Below are 23302 nucleotides of genomic sequence, written 5' to 3'. Positions count from 1 at the left end.
TACTGTGCTGTACATTGATACTGAAGTTAAACAATGTAGCTAAATTGGGAAAAAATTATAATCTGAGTGTTACTATAGATAGTTTGTTTTTCATTGGGTGGGGGGAATCATTTTGGCTTGTTAGTTAATGGTGTTTGAGTCATTAAAAAATGAACAATACAAATATGCATTTATAGCTATAATGGTTAATGTAAAAATTGTATGGAAATGCTATCCACATTCAGTTACTTAATTTTTTTTTCTCTCCCCCCCCCCCTCCCCCCAAGTATGTATTTGTCATTATTTCATGTCTAAATGGAGAGATGGCATCTTTGGAACACTATTGGAGTGCTATCAGGAGAAAATACTGGATTGAGTATCAGAGGTATGTCTGAGGCAGTCTGATCTGCTGAAGAAACCTATCCAGAAATTGCAGTTACACACACAATGTGTTGTAATATCATCTGTGTTGAAATTTAGGTAGTTGAAGTTGTTTCTTTGTACACTTTAGATACTTATGAAAAGTATGTTTTAAATAGTTTTTAGAATAAAATAATTATTTGTAGCAGAATCTCAAGGTTTCAGTATCAGTGCACATTGGTGGTGACATTGAACTCATTTAAAGGTAATTGTGAATGATTTTGCACAAAATCAATATTTTTTTTCTTAAAGATTTCCAGTGAAAATCAAACATTTAACCTTGTTAGCATGAAATTTTGGCATGGTTTACATCCTAGAAAACACATCATGAACAAAATAAAGAGTCTATGCCATGGCTTCAGCTCCGGCCTTTTAAAACCCTGTCTTGGAATCTGAGTTAAAGGTCTGGATTTGAAGACTTCTGGTCTACACCAGGGCGGCACGGTGGCGCAGCAGGTAATGTTGCAGTCACACAGCTCCAGGGGCCTGGAGGTTGTGGGTTCGATTCCCGCTCCGGGTGACTGTCTGTGAGGAGTTGGTGTGTTCTCCCTGTGTCCGCGTGGGTTTCCTCCGGGTGCTCCGGTTTCCTCCCACAGTCCAAAAACACACGTTGCAGGTGGATTGGTGACTCGAAAGTGTCTGTAGGTGTGAGTGTGTGAGTGAATGTGTGTGTGTCTGTGTTGCCCTGTGAAGGACTGGCGCCCCATCCAGGGTGTATTCCCGCCTTGCGCCCAATGATTCCAGGTAGGCTCTGGACCCCCCGCGACCCTAAATTGGATAAGCGGTTACAGATAATGGATGGATGGATGGATGGTCTACACCACGGCTGAGTATGTCTGCTTTGAAACTGAGTGTTCCAAAGGCTCAAAATCTCACATGGTTAACTTTAGGCACATACACAGTAAACATTTAGCTGTTGAAATAACGTATTGACTGCTGTCTAACTCAACATTCTCTTAAGGTCGAAAGTGAAAGACGTCCAAACACAGACATTGAAAAGATGACTATTAGACGTATTTTGGGCGTCCATTGACGTTATTAATTGGTCCCGAAATAAATTACTTGTATAAAACGCGTTTTGGACGTCCTCTGACGTTATCGATTGGTCATCACTTAACTAACTTATTAAGATGGAATTTGGACGTCCATTGACGTTTAAAATATGTCCTTGATGGACAGACTACTTTTAGACCTATTTTGAACGTCCAGGGATGGGAGTGTTTCTTACATTATAAACCTAAGAAACCATAGGAGGTTAGCAGTGGAGACAGATGAACTAACTATATATTCACAAGAATCTAGTACATTTTTTATAGAATCAGGTGTTATTCTTTTGGAAAGGAATTATGCCAAATTTTTAATTTAGTTTGGAGGCACAGTTTATAAATAACCTGTTGTGGACACACGTTCATACTGTAGACCTGTGGAACTGTGATCTTGCTTGATTCTTTCTTCAGTCACTTACAAGGAATATTTGAACCTCTTCAAATGACCACATCATAATTTTAAATGGCTACTACTGTAACTTTGGAGATTTTAGCTACAAATGTCTAGTTTGTTTTGGATGTCTATATTTTGTTGTGTAGAGTGGTGAGTCTCTCTGGCTAACCAGTGCTCTGCAATATTTATACAAATGAGCAGATACTAAATACCAGGTCCCAGATTTGACTAATGGAACCAAACAAAGCCGAGTATTCGAGTAGAGTAGCGTATGTTCCACGTACACTATACCACTTTAGCCCCATTGGCACCGTTAATGCATAATAATGTATTTCTGACTGTGTGCTTGGACCCCGCACATTGCAGTTTGCGGCGCTGACGTCACGCCCACCGTTCTGCGCCTGCGTTGTACAGTCCCACCCCGTGTTTATGTTGATGTATGAGTGTGTGTGTGCATACGTGTAGTGTATGTTTGTGTGTGTTTGCCTGAGTCTCCTGTACCGGACGGGTTTTCTGCGGTTCTTGCGCTCGGGCCCCGCTGAGGTGCGCATGGCGGCGGCAGCGCCGAGCCCAGAGGAGTCGAGCCGTGGAGGGAGCGGCGGCACTGCGGGAGGAGGTGGCAACTCGGTAGCGGCGGCTGCGGCGGCTGCGGCGGCTCCTCTGCCCGGGGACGCAGACTCGGAGGAGGCCGAGGAGTTCTCCTCCTCTTCCCACTGCTCAGAGCTCTCCCGCCGCCAGAACGAGCAGCGCAAGCTCGGGCTCTTCTGCGACGTGACCCTGCTCTTCAGCGGCGGAGGTGAGGGAGGCTAGCGCCGTTTACACCATTAACACCAAGCTGGCTTTGACTTCTGCTCACTAAAATTTTCCGTTCCACCTTACAGCAGGCTTTACATTCTGTTTCCTTCTTATTTGAATTTTCTGTTCCACTTTTGGTAAATGTTATAGCAATTACGTTATAGCTCATTATTATTATTCGAATGTATTATTCCACCTTAAATTGTACGTTACAGCGGTTACATTCTGACGCCTGAGCCTGAAGTTCCTGCCTTCTTATTCCACCTTAAACCTTTCAGATAAATACTACAAGGGCAGTGTAGTGTTGTCGTTCAATTTTAATCCTATTTTCGCTTCCAAGTTACATTTTTGCAGTAGTTCGACCTTAAATGGGACAGCAGTAGTGGCTGAGGCGCACTTCCACCATTTAAGGTGGAAATGGAAGTTCGAGAAAGATCCCGAATAAGAATAAACTGTCCTAAAAACACGTACGCTTGAGCAGATTACTTGTTTTACGTTCCAGATACTTTAAATGCGTGTTTTTGCAGACGTTCCACCTTAAATATAGCAGCAATTGCATCCTGACACCTGAACTGGGGGCCCTTGTCTTATTTAAGGGGGAACTAAATTCGAATTTAAAAACCAGACGGCAGTTTCAGCTTCATTTTTATTAAAACCACAAAGTGCTACTACAAATAATAGTAACAGTGTCCGATTAATGTTTGTATGTAGGGCTAATGTTTGTAATTAAATGTTTGTAATTAATGTTTGCTCTTAAAATGACCCCCTCGGTTCCAGGTCATTCAGCTGTTGTAAGTTGGGAGTCTGACATTTTCTGTCAAATTCATATTTGCTCCTGTTGCTTTTTCTGCACTAACATGCAATAATCATTCTAGATACACTGATTGTTCAATAAAACATCTGCTTCACTGACCATCAATCTGCATCTAGTAGTTCTATCATTACAGACTGTACTCCATCTGTTTTTCTGCATAATTTGCTGGCCCCATTCACCTTGTTCTTCCGTGTGTCAGTGCCACATACAAGAACCACCACAGAGCAGGTATGATTTTTGTGGATCAGACACAGCAGTGCTCCTGGTTTTTTTAAGGACTGTGCACTCACTGTCCACTCTGCTAGACACACCTCATTGGTCCAGCATGTTGATGCAAAATCATAGACTGTAGCTCATCGTCCTCTAGTCCTCCAACGAACACAAACTGAGGGGTTTAAAAACTTGAGCCACACTGCTGTGTCTGATCCACTCGTCAGTGTCTCTGCTGTACTGAGAGTGATCTACCACCCAAATCATACCTGCTCTGTGTGGTTCATTCCAATGAAGAACAGGGTGTAAGGGGGATATCAATCTATCAACAGGTTGACCACAGTCTTTAATTTTAGAGCTACAAAGTGCTGGTGTACGGTCAGTGGGGCTGATAAAACGAACAATGAGTGTTAAATATTAGTGTGTTGCCAGGTGTAGTAAGTAGTTAAATTTAAAATTAAATTTAAAATTAAAGTTTATGACTGAATAAATTGCCTAAAGTATAGTCAGACCACATCAGTGATTACATTATCACATAATATCAAATAATGCTATTTAAATGTGTCCTAGCCAATAAGATTTATAGTAATATGATAGAAACTAAGATATCTGTAGTTTTGAAAAATATGTTTATAGTACACAATGTAATATTTACACTCCATCTGCTGTGCTGTAGTAACCTATCATACTTGGGCTCTGTCTTATAATACACTATATAATTATTATCAAAATGTATTATAAGGTTCTTATATGTAGCTTGTAGAAATAGTCCTTTGCAAGAAGACCAATCTCTTATTAAACATTCCACAGACCATGTCCAAGGAGGAGGAGGAGGAGGTGGTGGGTTGACTCCTCACGTTTTTGAGCTGTGTGCCCACCGGTCTGTCCTGGCCGCCGCGACGGACTACTTCACCCCGCTGCTGGGTGGTCAGTTCTCAGAGTCTGTGTCTCGACGAGTGGAGATGAAGGAGTGGAGTAGCGAAGCCGGACCTGAGAGGGAAACCGTGGAAAGTGTGGTGCAGTTTATGTACACAGGCGAGATCCGCGTCAGCACTGCCAACGTGCATGAAGTGCTGGAGCTAGCAGACAGGTAAAGGAACCGGGCTGAAGAAGGCTTCTTATTCCAAATTTCTAGTCCACCTTAAACGATGCAGCAGTTACACTGTCACCACCTGTGTGTTCTGATAACTGGCTTGAGGTAGCATGCTTGTGTTCTTTCTTTCTTTCTTTATTTATTTTAATTATTATTTTTTCAGATTTGTTAGCTGCTTAAGACATTTTGCTATTGAAAGAATGCTACTTCTAGTACTAAAAGGAATAAGAAGAAGATAATGATGTTATAGGGCGGCACGGTGGTGCAGCAGGTAGTGTCGCAGTCACACAGCTCCAGGGACCTGGAGGTTGTGGTTCGAGTCCCGCTCCGGGTGACTGTCTGTGAGGGGTTGGTGTGTTCTCCCAGTGTCCGTGTGGGTTTCATCCGGTTGCTCCGGTTTCCTCCCACAGTCCAAAAACACACGTTGGTAGGTGGACTGGTGACGTAAAAGTGTGAGTGTGAAGGACTGCCGCCTCCTCCATGGTGTATTCCCGCCTTGCGCCCAATGATTCTAGGTAGGCATTGGACCCACCGTGACCCTGAACTGGATAAGCGGTTACAGATGATGAACAAATGAATAATGAGGTTATATCTATATAGCATGTTTACAGAGCTCAATGTCTCTTTTAAAAACCTCAAAGCACAAATTATGCAGAGAATACAATAATTTGTTTATGATCTCCATTATATCAGTAGGTGCTATGTTGTGACAGATAACAGATGTATGTTGGTCTGACTCTCAGGTTCCTGCTGGTGCAACTGAAGGAATTTTGTGGCGAGTTCCTGAAGAGAAAGCTGAGTCTGGCTAACTGTGTGGCCGTCCACAGTCTGGCGCACATGTACACTCTGGACCAGCTGGCCCTGCGCGCCGCTGACATGATCCGCCGCAACTTCCACAAGGTCATCCAGGACGAGGAGTTCTACACGCTGCCATTCCACCTGGTTCGGGACTGGCTTTCGGACGCTGAGATCACGGTGGATTCAGAAGAGGTTTTGTTCGACGCCGTGGTGAAGTGGGTGCAGAAAAACGCAGACGAGCGAGAGAAATACTTTGAGGAGCTATTCCGCCTCCTGAGGCTGCCACAAATAAAGCCCACCTACCTAACGAGGGTGGTGAAGAATGAGCCGCTCGTAGCCCAGAACCCAGCCTGCCTTCAGCTGGTGTCTGATGCAGTGGAAGGCCACGCCATCCGCTTTGAGAACCTGAAGTCTGCTGATACTGAATTCTGGGCATCTTACATGGCTGCCTTCCAGCCCAGATTTGGCCAGAACATGGATGTCATCATGGTGGTTGGTGGCGTGTCGGAAGGAGGTGACTACCTGAGTGAGTGTGTGGGCTACTTTGTGTACGAGGACCGCTGGGTTAATCTTCCGCATATTCACAATCATCTTGATGGTCATGCAATCGCGGCCACAGATTCACACGTCTACGTGGCTGGATCCATGGAACCGGGATTCGCCAAGACGGTGGAGCGCTACAATCCAAACCGTAACACCTGGGAGCAAGTGAGCAACCTCACCACACGCAAGCACTCCTTTGGACTCACCTGCATCAAAAACATCCTCTACAGCATCGGCGGTCATGGCAACTTCAGTCCGGGCTTTAAGGATGTGAGCGTGTATGAGCCGGAACAGGACAAGTGGCACAACCTCGAATCTGCCCCCAAGATCTTAAGGGATGTCAAAGCGATCAGCGTGGAGGACCGCTACGTTTACGTAACAGCGCGGACCCCAGTGGACACGGATAACGACGATGGCCTGAAGACGGTCACCACACGCTACGACACGGACAGCCGGCAGTGGCAAGAAGTGGACTCCCTCCCTCTTATTGACAACTACTGCCTCTTTCAGATGGCTGTTGCTTCCACCAACTTCTACCACACCGCCTCCTGCTGCCCCAGGAGTTACTCCAACATCCGTGACGAAGTTGCCCGGCAGAAGATTAGCGCCAGAATTTCTGACGATATCCTCGAGAGCCTTCCACCAGAGGTGACTAGCATTGAAGGAGCCGCTATCTGTTACCTCGGCGATGACGTGTTTGTGATCGGCGGCTGGAAGAATAGCGACGATGTGGATAAGCAGTACCGCAAGGAGGCCTACCGCTACTGTGCAGAGAGGAAGCGCTGGATGCTGCTGCCCCCCATGCCTCAGCCGCGCTGCAGAGCGACCGCATGCCACGTCCGCATCCCCTACCGCTTCCTGTACGGCTGCCAGCGCTACCCTATGCCCCAGAATCTGGCACGACAGAGGGACCGCATGCAGCAGATGCAGCAGCTGCACCGGCGCACGCTAACCCTTCGCAGGCAGCTGCAGTCCCAGATCGAGTGCTAACAGTTCTCTGGGCCACGGCAAGGTTTATGGAATAAAGATACTCAAGATGTTGAAAGTGCATTGACATTCCGCCATTGACTTGGCCCCCATAAGGTGTTCTTATTTCGTGGTGTACATGTCCTTGTTCGTTCATGGTCCAATGTTTGCTTTGAGGAAGGTAAAGGATCGTCAGACTGAGAGTATTTTGAATGTGGTAAATGTGTATATTAAGAACTTATCATAATGTACAGAAAGGAAGTTGTCATTGCATCTTCAAGTATATTGATTCATTGGACTTGTTTCCTTTCCTACTTTGTGTTAACTGAAGCATTGCTTCATGGCCTTGCTTAAAGTTTGCCTTAATTTTGCTGCTGGCAGTCGTGAGGCACTGCGAAATATCATTCCGTCTTATCATCCAGCACTGTGAAGGTGGCCTCCTCTGTTTCATTTGAAAACAAATAGAAAAAGGGAGGAAAGACCGGAAGTCCTCCCTAGTCCCTGCAGAACTTGGTCTTAATGGTCTGCCATGTGTTTCGCACTATGCCTGATATTGACACAATCTCTGTTTAAATTTGGTTGAGGGAATCTTGTTCCAGACCTCACACAAAGAAAGAGGCATGTCCTGCTTTGCAACATTTTGATTTTCCCATTTCTGGATAAAAAAAAAGCAAGCAACTGCCTTTCTATTTTAACCCTTTCCTTGCCCTTGCACATTCTGCTGTTTGTCCTGATGATGTATTACTTTGAAATTGGAAATCTTCCAAATATTGGTCGGTAAGCCTTGGCTTTGTTTGAGGAGTTTGGTGAATGTTTTTGTGTGTGATCCTACAGTATGGGGTTTGACAAATTGCAGTGGTTGAATGTGCCAACTTTCTCAGTGGTGGGGTTAGTGATTACCCATGAAAGAAAAGAAGGCATTAAAATCGAAGTGTTACTCTGATTATCAGTGGATGACAAGAAACATAGGGGTTTGGCTTATGTTGTTTTTGTTCTTGACACTTAGTTTTATGTAGCACTATTCTGCACTTAGTGTCAGCAACTTCTACATTTTGGGCATTTTACTTCTTGTTCTGCTTTGTGTCTTAACAGTGCACTAGTGGGAATACTGCACAGCACTTCTTTGCGGAGGGAGGTGGCTCGCACTCGTCTTAAAGGAATGCATAAGTGAAAAATCAAATGCAATCTGATGGTTTTTTTTTTTTTCACCTCCGAATTAAGTCGATCAGCCCAAACATGTTTGGCAGGTATGTCACCCAAGTTGCCAATTTCAGCACAAGGAAAAAGGAAATATTTTGGATTGCACTTGCCCTTGGCCTGGTTAGATTTAGAGTTAATGAGCAACGTTTATAAAAACATAAATGTTTAGAAAAGTCTAAACATTTTGGGAATTCTTGTTTGACTTTAGGTTTTGGCGTAAAGTTGTGTTCTTGTTGCACCCAGAGTACAATTAATGTTATGGAGTTAAGGCATTTTATCATCTGTCGTGTGTGAGAGATGGTGTAATTTGCTAAAAAAAAAAAATAATCCCAGCAACAACATGTTGTATTTTTACCTTTACATTTCAGAATCATCGTGATGCTTCCCTGACCTGTCATAGGAAGAGTAGAGCCTCTGTCTTTGCTACTCCATGCTCGGCACTACAGAAACTGCTCTATGTAACTTTTGTAGAACAGTAAATGACCTCCCCCCTCCTTACCATCAATTATCTGTTGATGTTTGACATGTTCATATTACCTCATGGGTTCATTTAAACCTCACTCTTGCTAATACAGTAATAAAATTGCCCTTAAGGTGGTGTCAGGAATCCCAGAGGCTTGAAGGATGAGACCAAGTTGACAAGGGCTTGTTAGAATAAGTACTGATCTGGGAAAACCATTTTGGATAGCTTGGATCTCCAATGATTTTAGATACTTTAGCATTATAGCTTAAGTTTAAAACTAAAGAAGCATAATTTACTCATCAAACATGTCTAAGCTGATCAACTAAATTCCCTCTAAAATTAATCTTCTGACATTTATTAATAGCTTCACTTTGGGGATATTGTGGTAGCTGTTTTATGATCTATTACATTTTGTCTTTTTTCTTTTCTACCTCAAGGCACAAAAACTAATGCTTGGCTGTGCGCAGTCCTCTATTAAAGTGTATAAGTTGTTTCTTTAAAACCTGACGTTGCCAGCGTTCTTGACCTGTACAATCCTGAGACCTGTTCGTCAGTGTGATGGGCCATGCTTTAAACTCATGACAAACATCTTCATTCCATGTCTGTTATTCAGACGTCTTTAGACTGTGACCATTCGTGAAGCTTCTTCATGTCGACCAGCTGAAAAAAATACCTCATCCTGTCCTTTAACCTCCTCTGTAATGGAACATTTTTGTTAATGATACACTCACTTCCACAGGCCTAGGTTGAGTCTAAGCCTGGACTAACAGTGAACCACCGTTGGCATTGTGTTATAGTCTGTGGTTCAAGGCTTAGGCTTAATTCCTGTCCTGGTCAGCTTTCACAATGATCCATGATCATACATTCCACATTTCATACGTACAGTGTGTTGGCTCGTGTGTGTGTGTGTGTGCTTTCCACTTTAAAGCCACTACTGTAAGCTCTGTTTGCATTTTACTACATTCCGACTTTGCTTTTGTTATAGTTGGGACATTCCCTAATTGCTGTTGGGTCTCTTTTTGGTAGGACTGACCTACAGAAGCATATGCTACATATTTTGAGAAAGCTATTTGTATTTTATTTTTAGTCCCCCCACTCCCAGAAGCGTGTGTGTCTCGGTGGTTTTATGGTCAGTTTTTAATCCTCTTCTGTGTGTACAAATCCCTGGCTGTGACTTTGCCGAGCTTCTGAAAGAAACTCAATCCAGGAGTCTTTAGGAGCTGCTGAAGAGCTCCTCAATCTTCTGAAAGTTGCTTGAAGACCAGTCAATCCATGCAGACATCTTATATATTTAAATATATCTCTACAGTTTAACTGATGCTGATTATGCCGTGGTGTCACGTGACTACAGTTCAATAGAAATAGAATACGCAATGCTGCCACCTAGAGGTCTAGTCTCAGTCCTACGTGGAGCTTTTCACAGTCCAGCTGAAATGAACACCCGTCGTAAGGGAAAAAGAATAATTTCTGGACACACATTCGTCTGCTACGTCTAGTCGATGCTGTATATTTTTCATGCTAGAAATTGGAGTTTGTGTCCGTCTCTTGCTGAAGTGACTCCAAAGATATTTAGCTTCTTCATTCCTGCCTGTGAGGATAATCAAGGTGTGTGTGTGTGTGTTTGATTGAAAGTGCCAGAGGTGTAAATGATGTAAAGGAAAAGGGACATGTCCTTCCCCCTACTCCAGCCCTTGTAAAGTAATTTAACGTCTTTAAATGACATATATTTTTTGCTTTGCATGTATTATGAGGTTATGCACAGCAAGATGTGGGTTGAGATAATTTGCAATAAAAGACCTTTCTAAAATTCATACAGATATCACTCTGAATTGTTTTTATTAATATATCACATTTATTATATTCTTGGTACAACAGATTTTGAGTACATTAGTGTAATGTAACTGTAACACCATTCTGTTTGCTGTGTACGTGTTGTAAGAGTTTACTCACACATTTAGAGGGCAGTGTTGAGTAATGTTTCTTAGATAGTTCAGTGTTGAATTCAGGACGGCACCGTGGCACTTTAGGTCACGCTCAAGCAGCTGCAGGATCCTGGGTTTGTGGTTTTAATCAACTCAGGTCACACTCTCTTTGAGGAGTGTTGTGTGTGTTCTTCCTGTATCTGAGTGGGTATTGGCTTTGTGAGGGGACGCAGGTGTTTGTGTGTGTTGAACTGCCCAAAGAATTCAGTGATACTTTCACAAAGTAATAGGTTTAAACAGTGTATTAGTGCTGTACCACTGATTCATATTCATTGTGAAGAAAGAACAATACTTTACATGAAATACAGAAGTAGAGGCTAATACTGACCACTCAGAGCAGTCTGTTGAACATTTTTCATGGAAACTACAAAAATGAATGTGATGACAACACCCAGGTCCTGAGAGTCGAAAAGCAATAAACATTGTTAAAACACATTATTAAACCTAGCTCAACATACAAATATTTAATATTTGTTTAAAGATATATAGGTTTATGAGAGGAAGCGGATCCTATTGCTAATAAAACATACAAAAATAATTTTTTTTAAAAATCTGAATATTTTGCTTAATATGAGCATTCCCATAGTTTTACTGTAGTTTATTTCTACTACTCATTCATTGTTTAACGAAATATAAATTAACAATGTTTTGTGAACAGCTTTCCTCACCACTACAGTGAGGATGAGACAGTAGTAACACCACAGTCCAAGACTGGACCTAGTTTTACATGATATTTACACTTGACTGACACTTATTCAGAGTGTCCACTCTAGTCCACCACAGGGACGTGACGATCCATAAATGACTCCGGAAATGGAAGTCTTCATGTAGGTGGTCTGCAGACGTGTTCAATACCTATGAGAAAGAACACAGGTTATACTTCTACATCATTTTACTCTGTACTTAAAAAAAAGAATTAGGTTAAATTAACTGAGAAAGCTTTAAAAATGTTTATGATGAACTAAACCTCTGTAGACACACAGTCTTCTCCAAGTACATTGTACATAGTCTTTGGTCAGTCGCTTTTACTTTCAGCAATTCACCTAGAATGAAGCATAAAGGCTGAACCATGAGAGCCCTGGAGGCTGACAGTGGAGCTCAGTTTGGTGGTGTCCCTGCTCAGACACCTGAATGTCATCAACTGATTGGCGGTTTTAGTAGGAGAGTATGAGCTGAGGAAATAAACAGTGCTCCACAGCAGCCCTCCAGGACCTTAGTGCGCCACTGGTGTAAAGGCTGATGTGGATTTTACCTCCTAAGACGGTGATGCAGCAGCACCATTCTCTTTAACATTGAGAGCCCCATCTTCATGTACCAGTGAGTCCTGAGAAATAAGAGTTTGTGAAAGTGACTGAACTGTGAAAAATCAACTCTAGTACTTTTTTTGAAGAAGGAGGTGAAGTGAAGTGTTGGTTAGGAGATGGACCTGTTTGAATCTGTGGTCTGTGAGGAGTGTGCTGTGTTCTCTCTGTGTCTGCGTGGATTTCCTCCCACGGCTCAAAACCACACTCCGGTAGGTGGATTGAGGACTCAAGTGTCCAACGGCGTAAGTGAATGTGTGAGTGTGGGTCGCCCTGTGAAGGACTGGCGCCCCGTCCAGGGTGTGTTCCTGCAGACCCACTGAGACCATGAACTGGGATAAGTGCTTACAGACAATGAATGAGAGAGAAAGAAAATGTGTGATTACGTGATATAATTAGTCATTATTAGTCTATTAGACATGTCCCTGCACACGTGGTGGGTGTATAACTTTAATAGGAATATGGGCATGAACTAATGAGGTGAAATGGGTAAATATAATTTCTATAGGCAATAAATAAATGCGAAAATAAAACATGTATATGCACTTGCAAATAATGCCTAGCGGTACGTGCACCACTCAAGCAGATGTGAATGTAAAACAGCAATAGCATTTTTATATTCAGGGGTCACATACTCACCCTTGATGGTGGTTTAGACCTGGACAACTGGCACAGGTCCCTTAGGTCAGCCATGAAACTGTAAAAGTAAGAGTCAGGATTATGAATGAATACCTTCTGTAGATAACCTGACGAGGGAAGATCTATTTATTTATATTTTCAGATTAAATCAAGGCTCACCCTTTTCTGTATTTCTGCACTGTGTGAAAGCAACAGACAAAGATAGTAGTTTGACTCATAAGCTGATTACATTCAGTGAATATATTATCTTTTAAAATAAGGGTTGTATCCAAGCTCTGGGCTTTTCAAACAACAGCATTTTTATACATTTACACTATATATATATTTATTAAAACATCGGTGGAGGATTTTGCTAATAATTTACAACTGTGAAAAAATGCCAGAGAACATCCTTAATTTAATCACTTTAAAGTTAATGTTTCCAAAACAGTAGCCTTTATTGCTTCCAGAGACTTAATTACAAATTTTTCCAATGCCAAAACATTTAACCCACATACAAAGTTCAGTATTCAAAACAGAAATGTGCCCTGGTCTGGCACATATCCCCTATTTTTATGGCCCAATTTCCACATGGAATGATATCACCACCTAAGCCAGCGGTCACCAATCTTAGCCATAGAGGGCCAGTGTGGCTGCAGGTTTTCATTCCAACCAAGCGCTTCAAGACTGAGACTAGTTGTTTAAACACGTAGACTTGGGTGTGCTTCGGCTTAATTGGAATGAAAACCTACAGCCAAACTGGTGACACTTGACCTAAGACGAAGCCAGATTCCACTTGTCCTGAGGATCACAAACACCAAATGAGGGCCTCCTTTTGGTTCATATCCAGTTTGTCACTGCCAGAGCCGCTATCTGGTATCGGCATCTTCCCTACATGTTGAATTAGAGCCCAATGCCAAGTTTGTAGTTTGTAGTTTATACTCACAAAATGAAGATAGTTGTAGACCAAGACAACACAGTGCAAACACACATTCAAAGGGAATTAAAACGTCTTGCAGATTTTTCAGTGTGCGATTTCCCACTCCTAATGGAAACAGAACAGAGGAACTGAGACTTCAACAGATGAAGATACTCTTAAGATATTCAGATGTCCCACTAGTGCCAGCAATCTGGAAAATACCAGAAGCACAAAGAGAAGTTATCTTTGCACGCTGAGTAGTTTAGGTGAGAGATAGCCTGTGGCATTTGGGTAATGTGAGGGCTATGTGGATACTACTCCAAGTTTGTTTTTAGTTTTACCCTTCTCTAACAGCTGTATAACTCAAGAACTGCCTTGGAATGTCTCTTCTGCCACAAGTCAGTTGGTGAAATTTCTGCCAGTGTCCTCTAAATCTAGGAGTTACATCGGCTGAGCTCCAAAATGAACTCCCAAGTTCCCGACGGTCCCAAGAACTTTAGACAGACACAGATACCCACAAGCCAAAGATCATGCAATGGCAAACAAGAACGATAATCTGGAGTTTAAAAATAATCCAATTACTGTGTTTGTGTACACATTCCCTTTTTAAATTTCACAGCTACGACTGACATGGAAAACAACAACACTGTAGTCCTTACGTGCTTTTTGGATCAGCTCCGTCACCAGCACAACAGAATTTACAACAACAAGACCCACTGCCCCCAGCATGTACACACTGGCATGAATTAGACCTGTAAAACAACACAAAATAAGGTTTATACTGATTAGCTTTTCCCTGGTGAACAGCCTTTACATCAAACACAATCCATAATGTCCTATGGGGTACTCCACTTTGCGCACAATGCAATAAGCCATGCTTTCCCTGTCCGTAGTGACAGCCCCTGCTCTTCTCCAAGGGCTTTAGATTAGATGCCATACTGCTGTGTATGACACACTGCTGTAAGGATCTGAAGGTACGCAGCCTTGGGGACCATAGTGTGGTCAGTTACTAGGGACTTTCGGACATATCCAGCTATTTAGGGGGGTTATAAACTGTGTTATAAACCCTTTTTACACTCACCCAGTGACTGTTCTGCCTTTGTGCCTTTAGAACAAGACCCTTCGTAGTACCGGGCTGCAGAAAAGAAAAGGTGTAAATGTTAGACCCCTAAATAATTACTGGTCTCTGATCAAATGGTTGAATACAAGCCTAGAATCGGACACATCATACTCTGTTTCCACAAGTTAACACAGTTTCCTGGGGTCTTAATGAGCCAGAGGTGACATGTGATTAAACTAATATCTGAATGAATTCAGAAGAAAATGAATACTGTACCACAGAAATGTGAAACATGCTCAAGGAGTAACATTGCAGTCAAAATGTAGAGATATGCAGCCACTCCTGTCCCTGCCACGTGTTCTAAATTTGCTAAAAACAAAAAAGAAGTAAAACAGACAAATAATCAACGTTGATTCATCCACAGGTTTAACATTTGTTACTGATCGGTCCACCAGCAAACAAAGTGAATGAAGCTTACTCCTTACCTTTTTTCAGTTCCACAAAGTGAATGTAGACTGAGAGCGGTGCATTCATGGCTTCCAATACGGCCAGGACTGACATCCAGATCAACACTGCAGGAAAATTAGACAGAGGCAAGTATTGGGGACAGGTTATATTATTTTTTGTGAGGTAATTTTTCATGCTTTTATTTCCTCATGAGCTTTTTGAAGGAACTAAACTTGCTGAACGATTGTTTGTTTGTTCCTGTACATAGGAAACCCCCAATGAAAAATGTCCCCAGCCTGTGATTGTGAGACATGTGCATGTTTCCTCCGAGACATGTGTTGACAACTTCCACTTCTTGTCGACCTCATGCTACTAACACAACACCACTGGACATAATTTAATATGCAAGAGTGACATGCAAATATGCTGTTGGGAATACAGCAACCTGTTCCTGCTTGAGCAGTTGCTAGAGCAGAACCCTAACATGTTCATGTGCGTTTTGTTTAGGGGCTCACTGTCAGGCAGAAAGGTGTCTGCCAATGTGTGGTGCCCCTGGAGCTCACTAAACAGCAAGCCCAAATCACTGCTAGTTCCTTTGTTCCCTATATTCTTTTAAGGATGTTGAATAAAGGACTGTTACTGGCACGGTGTGGCTGTGTCTCAATACCCATCTCTGGCTCTGCCACAATATATTTCCTTTGCCATTGTAGAGCACATCATAGATGGCTTGTAGCGTTGGAAAATATTCATTCTTTGAGCAAAAATGTGGATTTTCACTTACGCAGAGGTCGCCGTATCCTGATGACTTCAGTTCTAAATGGATCTGTGGTTAGTCATGTGTAAAGAAACAAAGTTAGATAAATGGGATATTTTTCTTCAATACTGATGTAACACTCTGGCCCATTCTGCACAATATATAAAACAAGTGTCCCACATTACACTTCTATTTTAGAGTATAAATGGAGTTTGAATTTTGACGACAACAAGAGAAATGGGCTGGGAAACATAAAACTGTACACAGGCCAAGCCAGAGACAAACTTGCCAGTCTTTTGGCCATTTACTTAAAAACCATGCAATAATATAACTTCATATTTCGTAGGTACATAGTATGGTAAACACCGAACTGATATCTGTTGGCTTTATTAAGTATCTATTAAAAAGTACCATTTTATAAACCACTTAAATGTGGTTACTTTAATTTTTTTCCAGGTTTTCGCGCTCATTTTATTTTAAAACGTCGCTTTTAACGCCGTCAGTTTGCCTTTGGAACGGCGTTTTGAACCTTGGTATTTTAACGGTGTAAAAACTGCGATATTTACACTTTTACGGCGTAATTAACGGAGAGAAACGCCGTATTTTTGGGCGTTTTGTAAAGTGAACGCGTCTTTTAGATGCCGTTTTCTGACCCTCTTGTTCTATCGCTCAGTCACTAGTTTCTCCGCACTAAGAGATCAGACGTGCAGCTCGTTTAACCGAGTTTCATTTTCCATTAGCATCATTACAAGCACTGATACACTTCCAAATGGACAGTGGGCTTAGGGGAATAATAGTGAGTGGAGTATCGTTGCCATCTACAGGGCAAGTCAGGTAATGCGCTTACGTTTCCCCTGTAATTTTCCCACTCAAATAAATCCTCAAAATAACGATCCCGCTATAATCAATGTACATTTAAACACCCAATAACTTTTTTTAAAATGCATCATAGAAAGTATTTCCCCCCACGTGTCGGTTCAGGGGCTCTGTAGAGAGTTCACTCATCATAAAAAGTGCTTACACATTTCAACATGTTCAACTCTGCCCTTAAACAGCAAACTTTGCACGTTATTTCAAATGTTATACTTACGCTTAAGTCTGAAAAAAAATAATGAAAGTGGTAGGAACGGCAGGAATGCAACCACTAAAAAAAACGAGAGAAGGGTCATGGCATTAACACGGCTGTTTCCTGATACAAGTTTTCAGGCTGGTGACATTTTTTAGTCTCTAAATGAGATTCCACACTTTATGACATTGAACAACTGAAATAGTAAAGTGTTTTATATAATTAAATATATATTATGTACAATAATACAATATTATTGTATTATTTTGACAAGAATCAAAAGGAATGGTAAAAAGCCTTAGAGTAAACTCCAACCTCAGTACTTCCTATTCCTGTAATATAAGGATTAATATTCTGCAATGTGTTGTAGGTTTTGTGTTATGTGTTACTTTAAGGTGGTGCACTTCATAATGTTAAGAGAAATATGAAATAAAAGTAGACATTTCCAGTGCAGACTTTAAGGATATTTAAAATAAGTCTGAGTGAGCGTGGTGCTGTTTAATATGGGACAATTAAAAGAAATGGAATTATAAACTTACCTCTACTCATTTTAAAATACTCAACATCAAAGAAACTAATACAAGCCACTCGTCCAAAATTGGCAAGTTCAGCAAAAACATAATTGCATTTGGCCTGTGATTCGCTGAACTTTTCAAATAAATCTATGGGCAAAAACATAATTTAAAATTAGCTACAAATGACGCAACATGGTGCCACAACAGCGTCACTGCTACACAGCTCCAGACCCAATGTGCCTCTGTGACTTTACAGTCACATAACTCTCGAACGCCCTATTCCTGAGTTTAGAGATCTCACTGTGAACCTAGATTTACAAAGATAATCACACTCATGAATATTTACAACAGAAATAAAGACAGAACTTTGAATATCCTGGCTGGAATACCTACCATGAATGAAGATATTTGTGTAAAACAGGAGCAGTATTATCAACAGCACCACCATCCACACCATCCACATTTTGTGTTTGATAGAATCATTTGACCAGTACAGCTTAATGTAACCTACAGCAAAAACTGGACAAAAGAAGACAGTGAGTGAGTTGAGACTAAAAGTCCATTGATAGGGTGGTTACATCCATAAAAAAATTAATCTATATTTTATTCATTGTTTTGGCAAAGAGTTTGTAGACACCTTTTCTAAAGAGGGACTATTATGAGTGGGTGAACTTTATGGTGCACCCACTGTGGGCAAATAAGTTCAAGTGTACATACAGCTGGTATAATTGTGTAAAACATCAGTCAGTAGAATGAGATGCACAAGGCTTTAAAGCTTTAAAGGGTGTGTGTTCCATCACATACTGTCAGCATTGTTCTAATATTTAATGTCTTACTAAAAGAGAATAATCTGTGACTACAGCAGTGACACAAACTCCCTATAAATGTCCCTCATTTCTGATGTTGGATGAGCAGGTGTCTATAAACTTCTGACAAAAAAAAATCGGGTGAAAACGTGTATATTTACCTGAATATGTAAACGTAGCCACCACAGTGAATCCTAAGGCCACTGTTGACCGCTGAACAAACCTTTTGAGTTTCTCTGTAAAATAACCCAAGCTCAGATTAAACCTGACTGATGAGGTCCAGTTTATCACAGAGGTTAGGGAGTGCATGGGGTTCCTTGTGTCTAAAGACAACAGCATACAATACAAAATGCCTAAGGCCCTGTAGATGACACTGCTCTTTGAGTAGAGTTCATTTGTAATGAAAAGGACAACACTGATTTATTTTCAGGCTTTAATTATAAACTACATTAAACCTACTCAGCATAACGTACCTTTAAAAGTATCCAAATACGAAGCCATATGAATCAGAGAAAAGATCTTTTGGGCTGAGCGAGTAACAGCTTCAGTGAAGGACCCTGACACAGAAAATAATTGGAACATGTTACTATTCTTCTATACAGTAAAATAATACATAGTTGATTATTTGTATTTATAAAGCTTCGAGTTTGATTGGAGGTGGGGAAAATAATTGCCTTGTGAAACAGGGGAACCCAAACCTGGACTGGAATAATGGTGATAAAAACATATTTATGCAATGCTGCCAGTGATTACATTCAGTCATTGTCTGTAAGCCCTTATCCATTTCAGGGTTGCGGTGGGTCCGGAGCCTACCCGGAATCACACACACACTCACACAGTCACTCACGCCTAGGGACATGTTTGAGTTGCCACACCAAACAGTTGAGAACACACCAAACTCCTCAGACAGTCATCCGGAGCGGGACTCCCTGGAGCTGTGTGACTGCGACACTATCTTCTGCACCACCGTGCCACCCAGTGGTTTCATTCATTCATTCATTCATTCATTATCTGTAACCCTTATCCAGTTCAGGGTCGTGGTGGGTCCAAAGCCTACCTGGAATCATTGGGCGCAAGACGGGAACACACCCTGGAGGGGACGCCAGTCCTTCACAGGGCAACACACACACTCACACATTCACATTCACTCACACACTCACACCTACGGACACTTTGAGTCGCCAATCCACCTACCAACGTGTGTTTTTTTTTTTTTGAACTGTGGGAGGAAACCAGAGCACGCGGAGGAAACCCACGTGGACACGGGGAGAACACACCAAACTCCTCACAGACTGTCACCCGGAGCCCCTGGAGCTGTGTGACTGCGGCACTACCTGCTGCGCCACCGTCCCGCCCTCCATTGGTTTCATCTATGTTCTAAAATATTTCTTACTGTGCCTCACAATATTCTTCTACATATCCATTTATACACTCCATTCAGTGACACAAATCCTGTCTTTGGTGGAAAACAGTGACCAACTTTCCCATAAGAACATTGGTAAAACGTACCTTGAAAAGTGTCTAAATATGGAAGGATCCAGAACAGGAAACAAATCCTAAGCAGGCTGAAGGCTGAGCATGTAGCAGCCTCTGAGAAAAACCCTAGAGCAAAAGAATCGTTTTAATAATGTGTCCTTCACACCTCAAGTCAAAATACACTTTACAACAACAAACAGTCAGCAACATATGTTTCTCTACTTATAAGAGCAGTAACACATTGCACCCAGTGATTCTTCATATTATGAAACACCACTTATACTGACACCTAGTGACCTGGATGTGTCAGTTTGGAACACATTTTTAAACATGCCATTACAGACGGTGGAGTCTGATTCATACACGTTGATTCCACTACGTACCTTCAGTGGCACCCCAGAAGATGAAGGCAAGGAACAAGGCAATGTTTGGACCAAAGACAAGCTCATACTGTATAATGAAGGGCTTTCTGTGGTTGTCATCGTCATCTACAGAAGATATAAAGAGCACTTACCTTTGAGTGCTTCAATCAACTTTAACATATTATGTTTTTATGAACATATTTTGGATCAAAATTCATCAAATAAAGACTTGACTTGCCTTTTGTTTTCAGAGCTGTATTTTTCAGGTAGCTTGGCCAAACTGTCAGTGCACAGAGGAATACGGCCTGACACACTGCCAGCACACAGAGACACAATATCCATATGTGTAAGCTGGAAAAACCTGGGTATAAACAGAACAATTCCAAGCTTTTGAAAACTGTGATACATTAATACACAATGTATCGTAATACACAAATACGTTTTTATTTTCATTCATTCATTATATGTAACCCTTATCCAGTTCAGGGTCGCGGTGTGTCCAGAGCCTACCTGGAATAATTGGGCGCAAGGCAGGAATACACCCTGGAGGGGGCGCCAGTCCTTCACAGGGCAACACCCACACTCACACATTCACTCACACACACACCTACGGACACCTTTGAGTCACCAATCCACCTACCTACGTGTGTTTTTGAACTGTGGGAGGAAACCGGAGCACCCGGAGGAAACCCATGCGGACATGGGGAGAACAGAAGACCAAGATGGCGTCGCGATCACACCGCGAGGCTCAGCGTCTTACCAGTTTTAGTAATCCATCCATTATCTGTAACCGCTTATCCAATTTAGGGTCGCGGGGGGTCCAGAGCCTACCTGGAATCATTGGGCGCAAGGCGGGAATACACCCTGGAGGGGGCGGCAGTCCTTCACAGGGCAACACAGACACACACACATTCACTCACACACTCACACCTACGGACACTTTCGAGTCGCCAATCCACCTGCAACGTGTGTTTTTGGACTGTGGGAGGAAACCGGAGCACCCGGAGGAAACCCATGCGGACACGGGGAGAACAGAAGACCAAGATGGTGTCGCGATCACACCGCGAGGCTCAGCGTCTTACCAGTTTTAGTAATATTATACTTATTTACTTAGTTGAATCTAACACACCAACTCCTCACAGATAGTCACCCAGAGAGGGAATTGAACCCACAACCTCCAGGACCCTGGAGCTGTGTGACTGAGACACTACCTGCTGCACCACCATGACGCCCTGTATGAAATCTTGTTTAAAAAAAAAAAAGAAAGAAAAAAATTGCCATTGTTCTTCCAGTGTAAATGTTGGTCCACCGCGTGCAACCCTTCGCCAAAAAAAAACACTAACTGAAACACTATTCTTTATGTTGTGTATAGAAATGAGAAATGTGGACTCACCAAGCTGCTGCACTTCCATGGTTTTGTAAACTGAAAACTGCATATAGGCCACCGAACATATGTACAGACCTTTGTCCTCAGTTCTCAGATCTTTTAATCTCAGTGAGAAATTTCCCCTACAGATTTCTTCTTGGCTGAAGAACTCCACTCTCTCCATGTATCTACCATGCGTTGCTTCTGTGCTGAGATTACCTTTGTCATAGTACACTAAAATCTGTTGGTGAACATTTTTCCAAGAGACTTGGAGATTTTCCACTGGGACAAGGGAGTCCACAGAACAATTCAGAGTGATGTCCTCGCCCACGTATGCAGATACAGCACGACCTCCATTTATAACGTAAGGTTCTGAAAGAACAATCATTTGAAATAATACACTGTAGGATTAAAAAATATACACTGCATATTTGTTCATTAGGTACTCTGTTCTGTTTTGTATGTTTATCCTGATTCATCTGGCAAAACATTATTTAGGGTTCTAGACCAAATGCTTCCTTACTTTAACTTGTCACCAATAAAGTGTTGTTTCACTCACCAATCTCCTTTATTTCAGCTAAGGTTTGCCCAGATTCCTGTTTTGCGTGAACTGCACAAGTATAAACACCGGAATCTTTAAGGGTGAGATTTGTAAGTAGCAGAGAGAAGTTTCTATGTTTAATCTCTTCAGTAAAGAAACTGGCTCTTCCAATGTAATCGTGGCCTTGAGATTCTGGTCGACTTTCTCCATCTTGAAATAAATGCAGTAAAATTTGAGTGTCATTCTTCTTCCACTCCACTTCCAGCTCTCCCAGTGGTACGGGGTCTTTAACATAACAGGGCAGAACCACTGAGCCCCTTAATTCCACAGTCAGAGGACCAGAGGGACCCAACACACGGAGCCCTGAAAGAACAGGTAATACAGCGAAATGAGAACTAGGTTCATGTTTCCACCTAAAAATAACAGTCAATTATTAGGCATTTGTCTCATTTTCTTTTCTCTGTTACTTTTAACTTTTTGGAATATCTGCTGGAAAACTCAGCTTGATAAAACTTAGAATTTGAGCAGAATTTTCCAGCAGGGGTCTGTGCCACAGTTGGTGCAAAACTCTGGGTCAAAACACAGGCAACTGTCGGTTTTAGCCGGACACTAGAGACCTAGTTTTATTTTTATTTGGAAATGCTTGAGACAGTTTCCCTTTCACTTCTCACGGATGACCAGTAGAAACCATGCCTCTTCTTTTCGTATTAAATACATTACTGAGACGATTTTCTCGGATGGAGTAATTTAAGATGGATTTCACACTCTACAGATGTAAACATGCGTTATAACATTACAAAACAGTCTCTCAAATCTCAGTAAATTAACGCTTACCGTCGCAGAGAGTGAGGACTCCTGTCAGAAGGTAAATAAATAAGCTCATCTTCCATCTAAGAAGATTTAAATCTCGGTTATTTTAACTGAACTTTTAAACTTCCGTTACTTTAAACTTACTTTCTCTTCTGAAGGGGTCTGGCGGGGGGCGGGGACAAATAAACCACTGTCAATCATCCGATCACTTTAGCCAATCGCAGCCCAACAGCCGAACGTCAGCCATCCAATCAACATGTCTTCTGTAGTCTTTACCCTCAACTGTTTCCCGTTAGCTAACATGGGTATTGTCAGCAATGGGACGTCTGCACAAATGTAAAACTTTTTCCTAGAAAATTAACTGTTTCATTAGATTCTCACACAGTTCACTGAAAAGAGCAGGTTTCATATGTTCCAATCAAACAAACCCAGTGGCAAACTGGGAAGATGCCATGTATATTATAGAGAAATCAGTTTATTTAAGCCATATCAGAGTTTCATTTTATGTGCTGTAGAAAAAATCTGATTCTGAAACCAAGCGCAAATGACTTTTATTTG

General features: G+C 41.9%; 2 protein-coding genes across 7 annotated transcripts; one reads left to right on the top strand and one right to left on the bottom strand.

The window, feature by feature from the left end:
• The first annotated feature begins 2276 nt into the window (after positions 1–2276).
• Positions 2277–10572, top strand: klhl11 (kelch-like family member 11). The gene is made up of 3 exons (XM_066662757.1): positions 2277–2635; positions 4469–4748; positions 5495–10572. The coding sequence occupies exons 1-3, from the start codon at positions 2308–2310 to the stop codon at positions 7080–7082; spliced, it is 2196 nt and encodes a 731-aa protein (XP_066518854.1). The 5' UTR covers positions 2277–2307; the 3' UTR covers positions 7083–10572.
• Positions 10573–11007: 435 nt separating this feature from the next.
• Positions 11008–22926, bottom strand: LOC136690781 (uncharacterized). Of its 6 annotated transcripts, none has more exons than XR_010801783.1 (21): positions 22769–22926; positions 21953–22297; positions 21421–21765; positions 20266–20388; positions 20049–20153; positions 19699–19791; positions 18663–18746; positions 18351–18425; positions 17777–17902; positions 17408–17530; positions 16893–16946; positions 15830–15871; positions 15087–15173; positions 14878–14970; positions 14623–14676; positions 14201–14293; positions 13569–13667; positions 12803–12821; positions 12644–12701; positions 11671–12027; positions 11008–11558 (listed from the first exon to the last, which is right to left on the bottom strand). XR_010801783.1 is itself a non-coding variant. In XM_066662758.1 (21 exons), the coding sequence occupies exons 1-20, from the start codon at positions 22815–22817 to the stop codon at positions 11959–11961; spliced, it is 2136 nt and encodes a 711-aa protein (XP_066518855.1). In that variant the 5' UTR covers positions 22818–22926; the 3' UTR covers positions 11008–11558; positions 11956–11958. The 6 variants fall into 6 exon arrangements, 5 of the variants coding, with proteins under 5 accessions (XP_066518855.1, XP_066518856.1, XP_066518857.1 ...); XM_066662758.1 differs by having other exon boundaries at positions 11956–12027; XM_066662759.1 differs by lacking the exon at positions 16893–16946 and having other exon boundaries at positions 11956–12027.
• Positions 22927–23302: the final 376 nt, after the last annotated feature.

This window comes from Hoplias malabaricus, chromosome 3, assembly GCF_029633855.1.
Source record: "Hoplias malabaricus isolate fHopMal1 chromosome 3, fHopMal1.hap1, whole genome shotgun sequence".
NCBI classification, from domain to species: domain Eukaryota; kingdom Metazoa; phylum Chordata; class Actinopteri; order Characiformes; family Erythrinidae; genus Hoplias; species Hoplias malabaricus.
The sequence above is the reverse complement of the archived record's forward strand: the minus strand, read 5'-3'. Positions and strand labels throughout refer to the sequence as shown.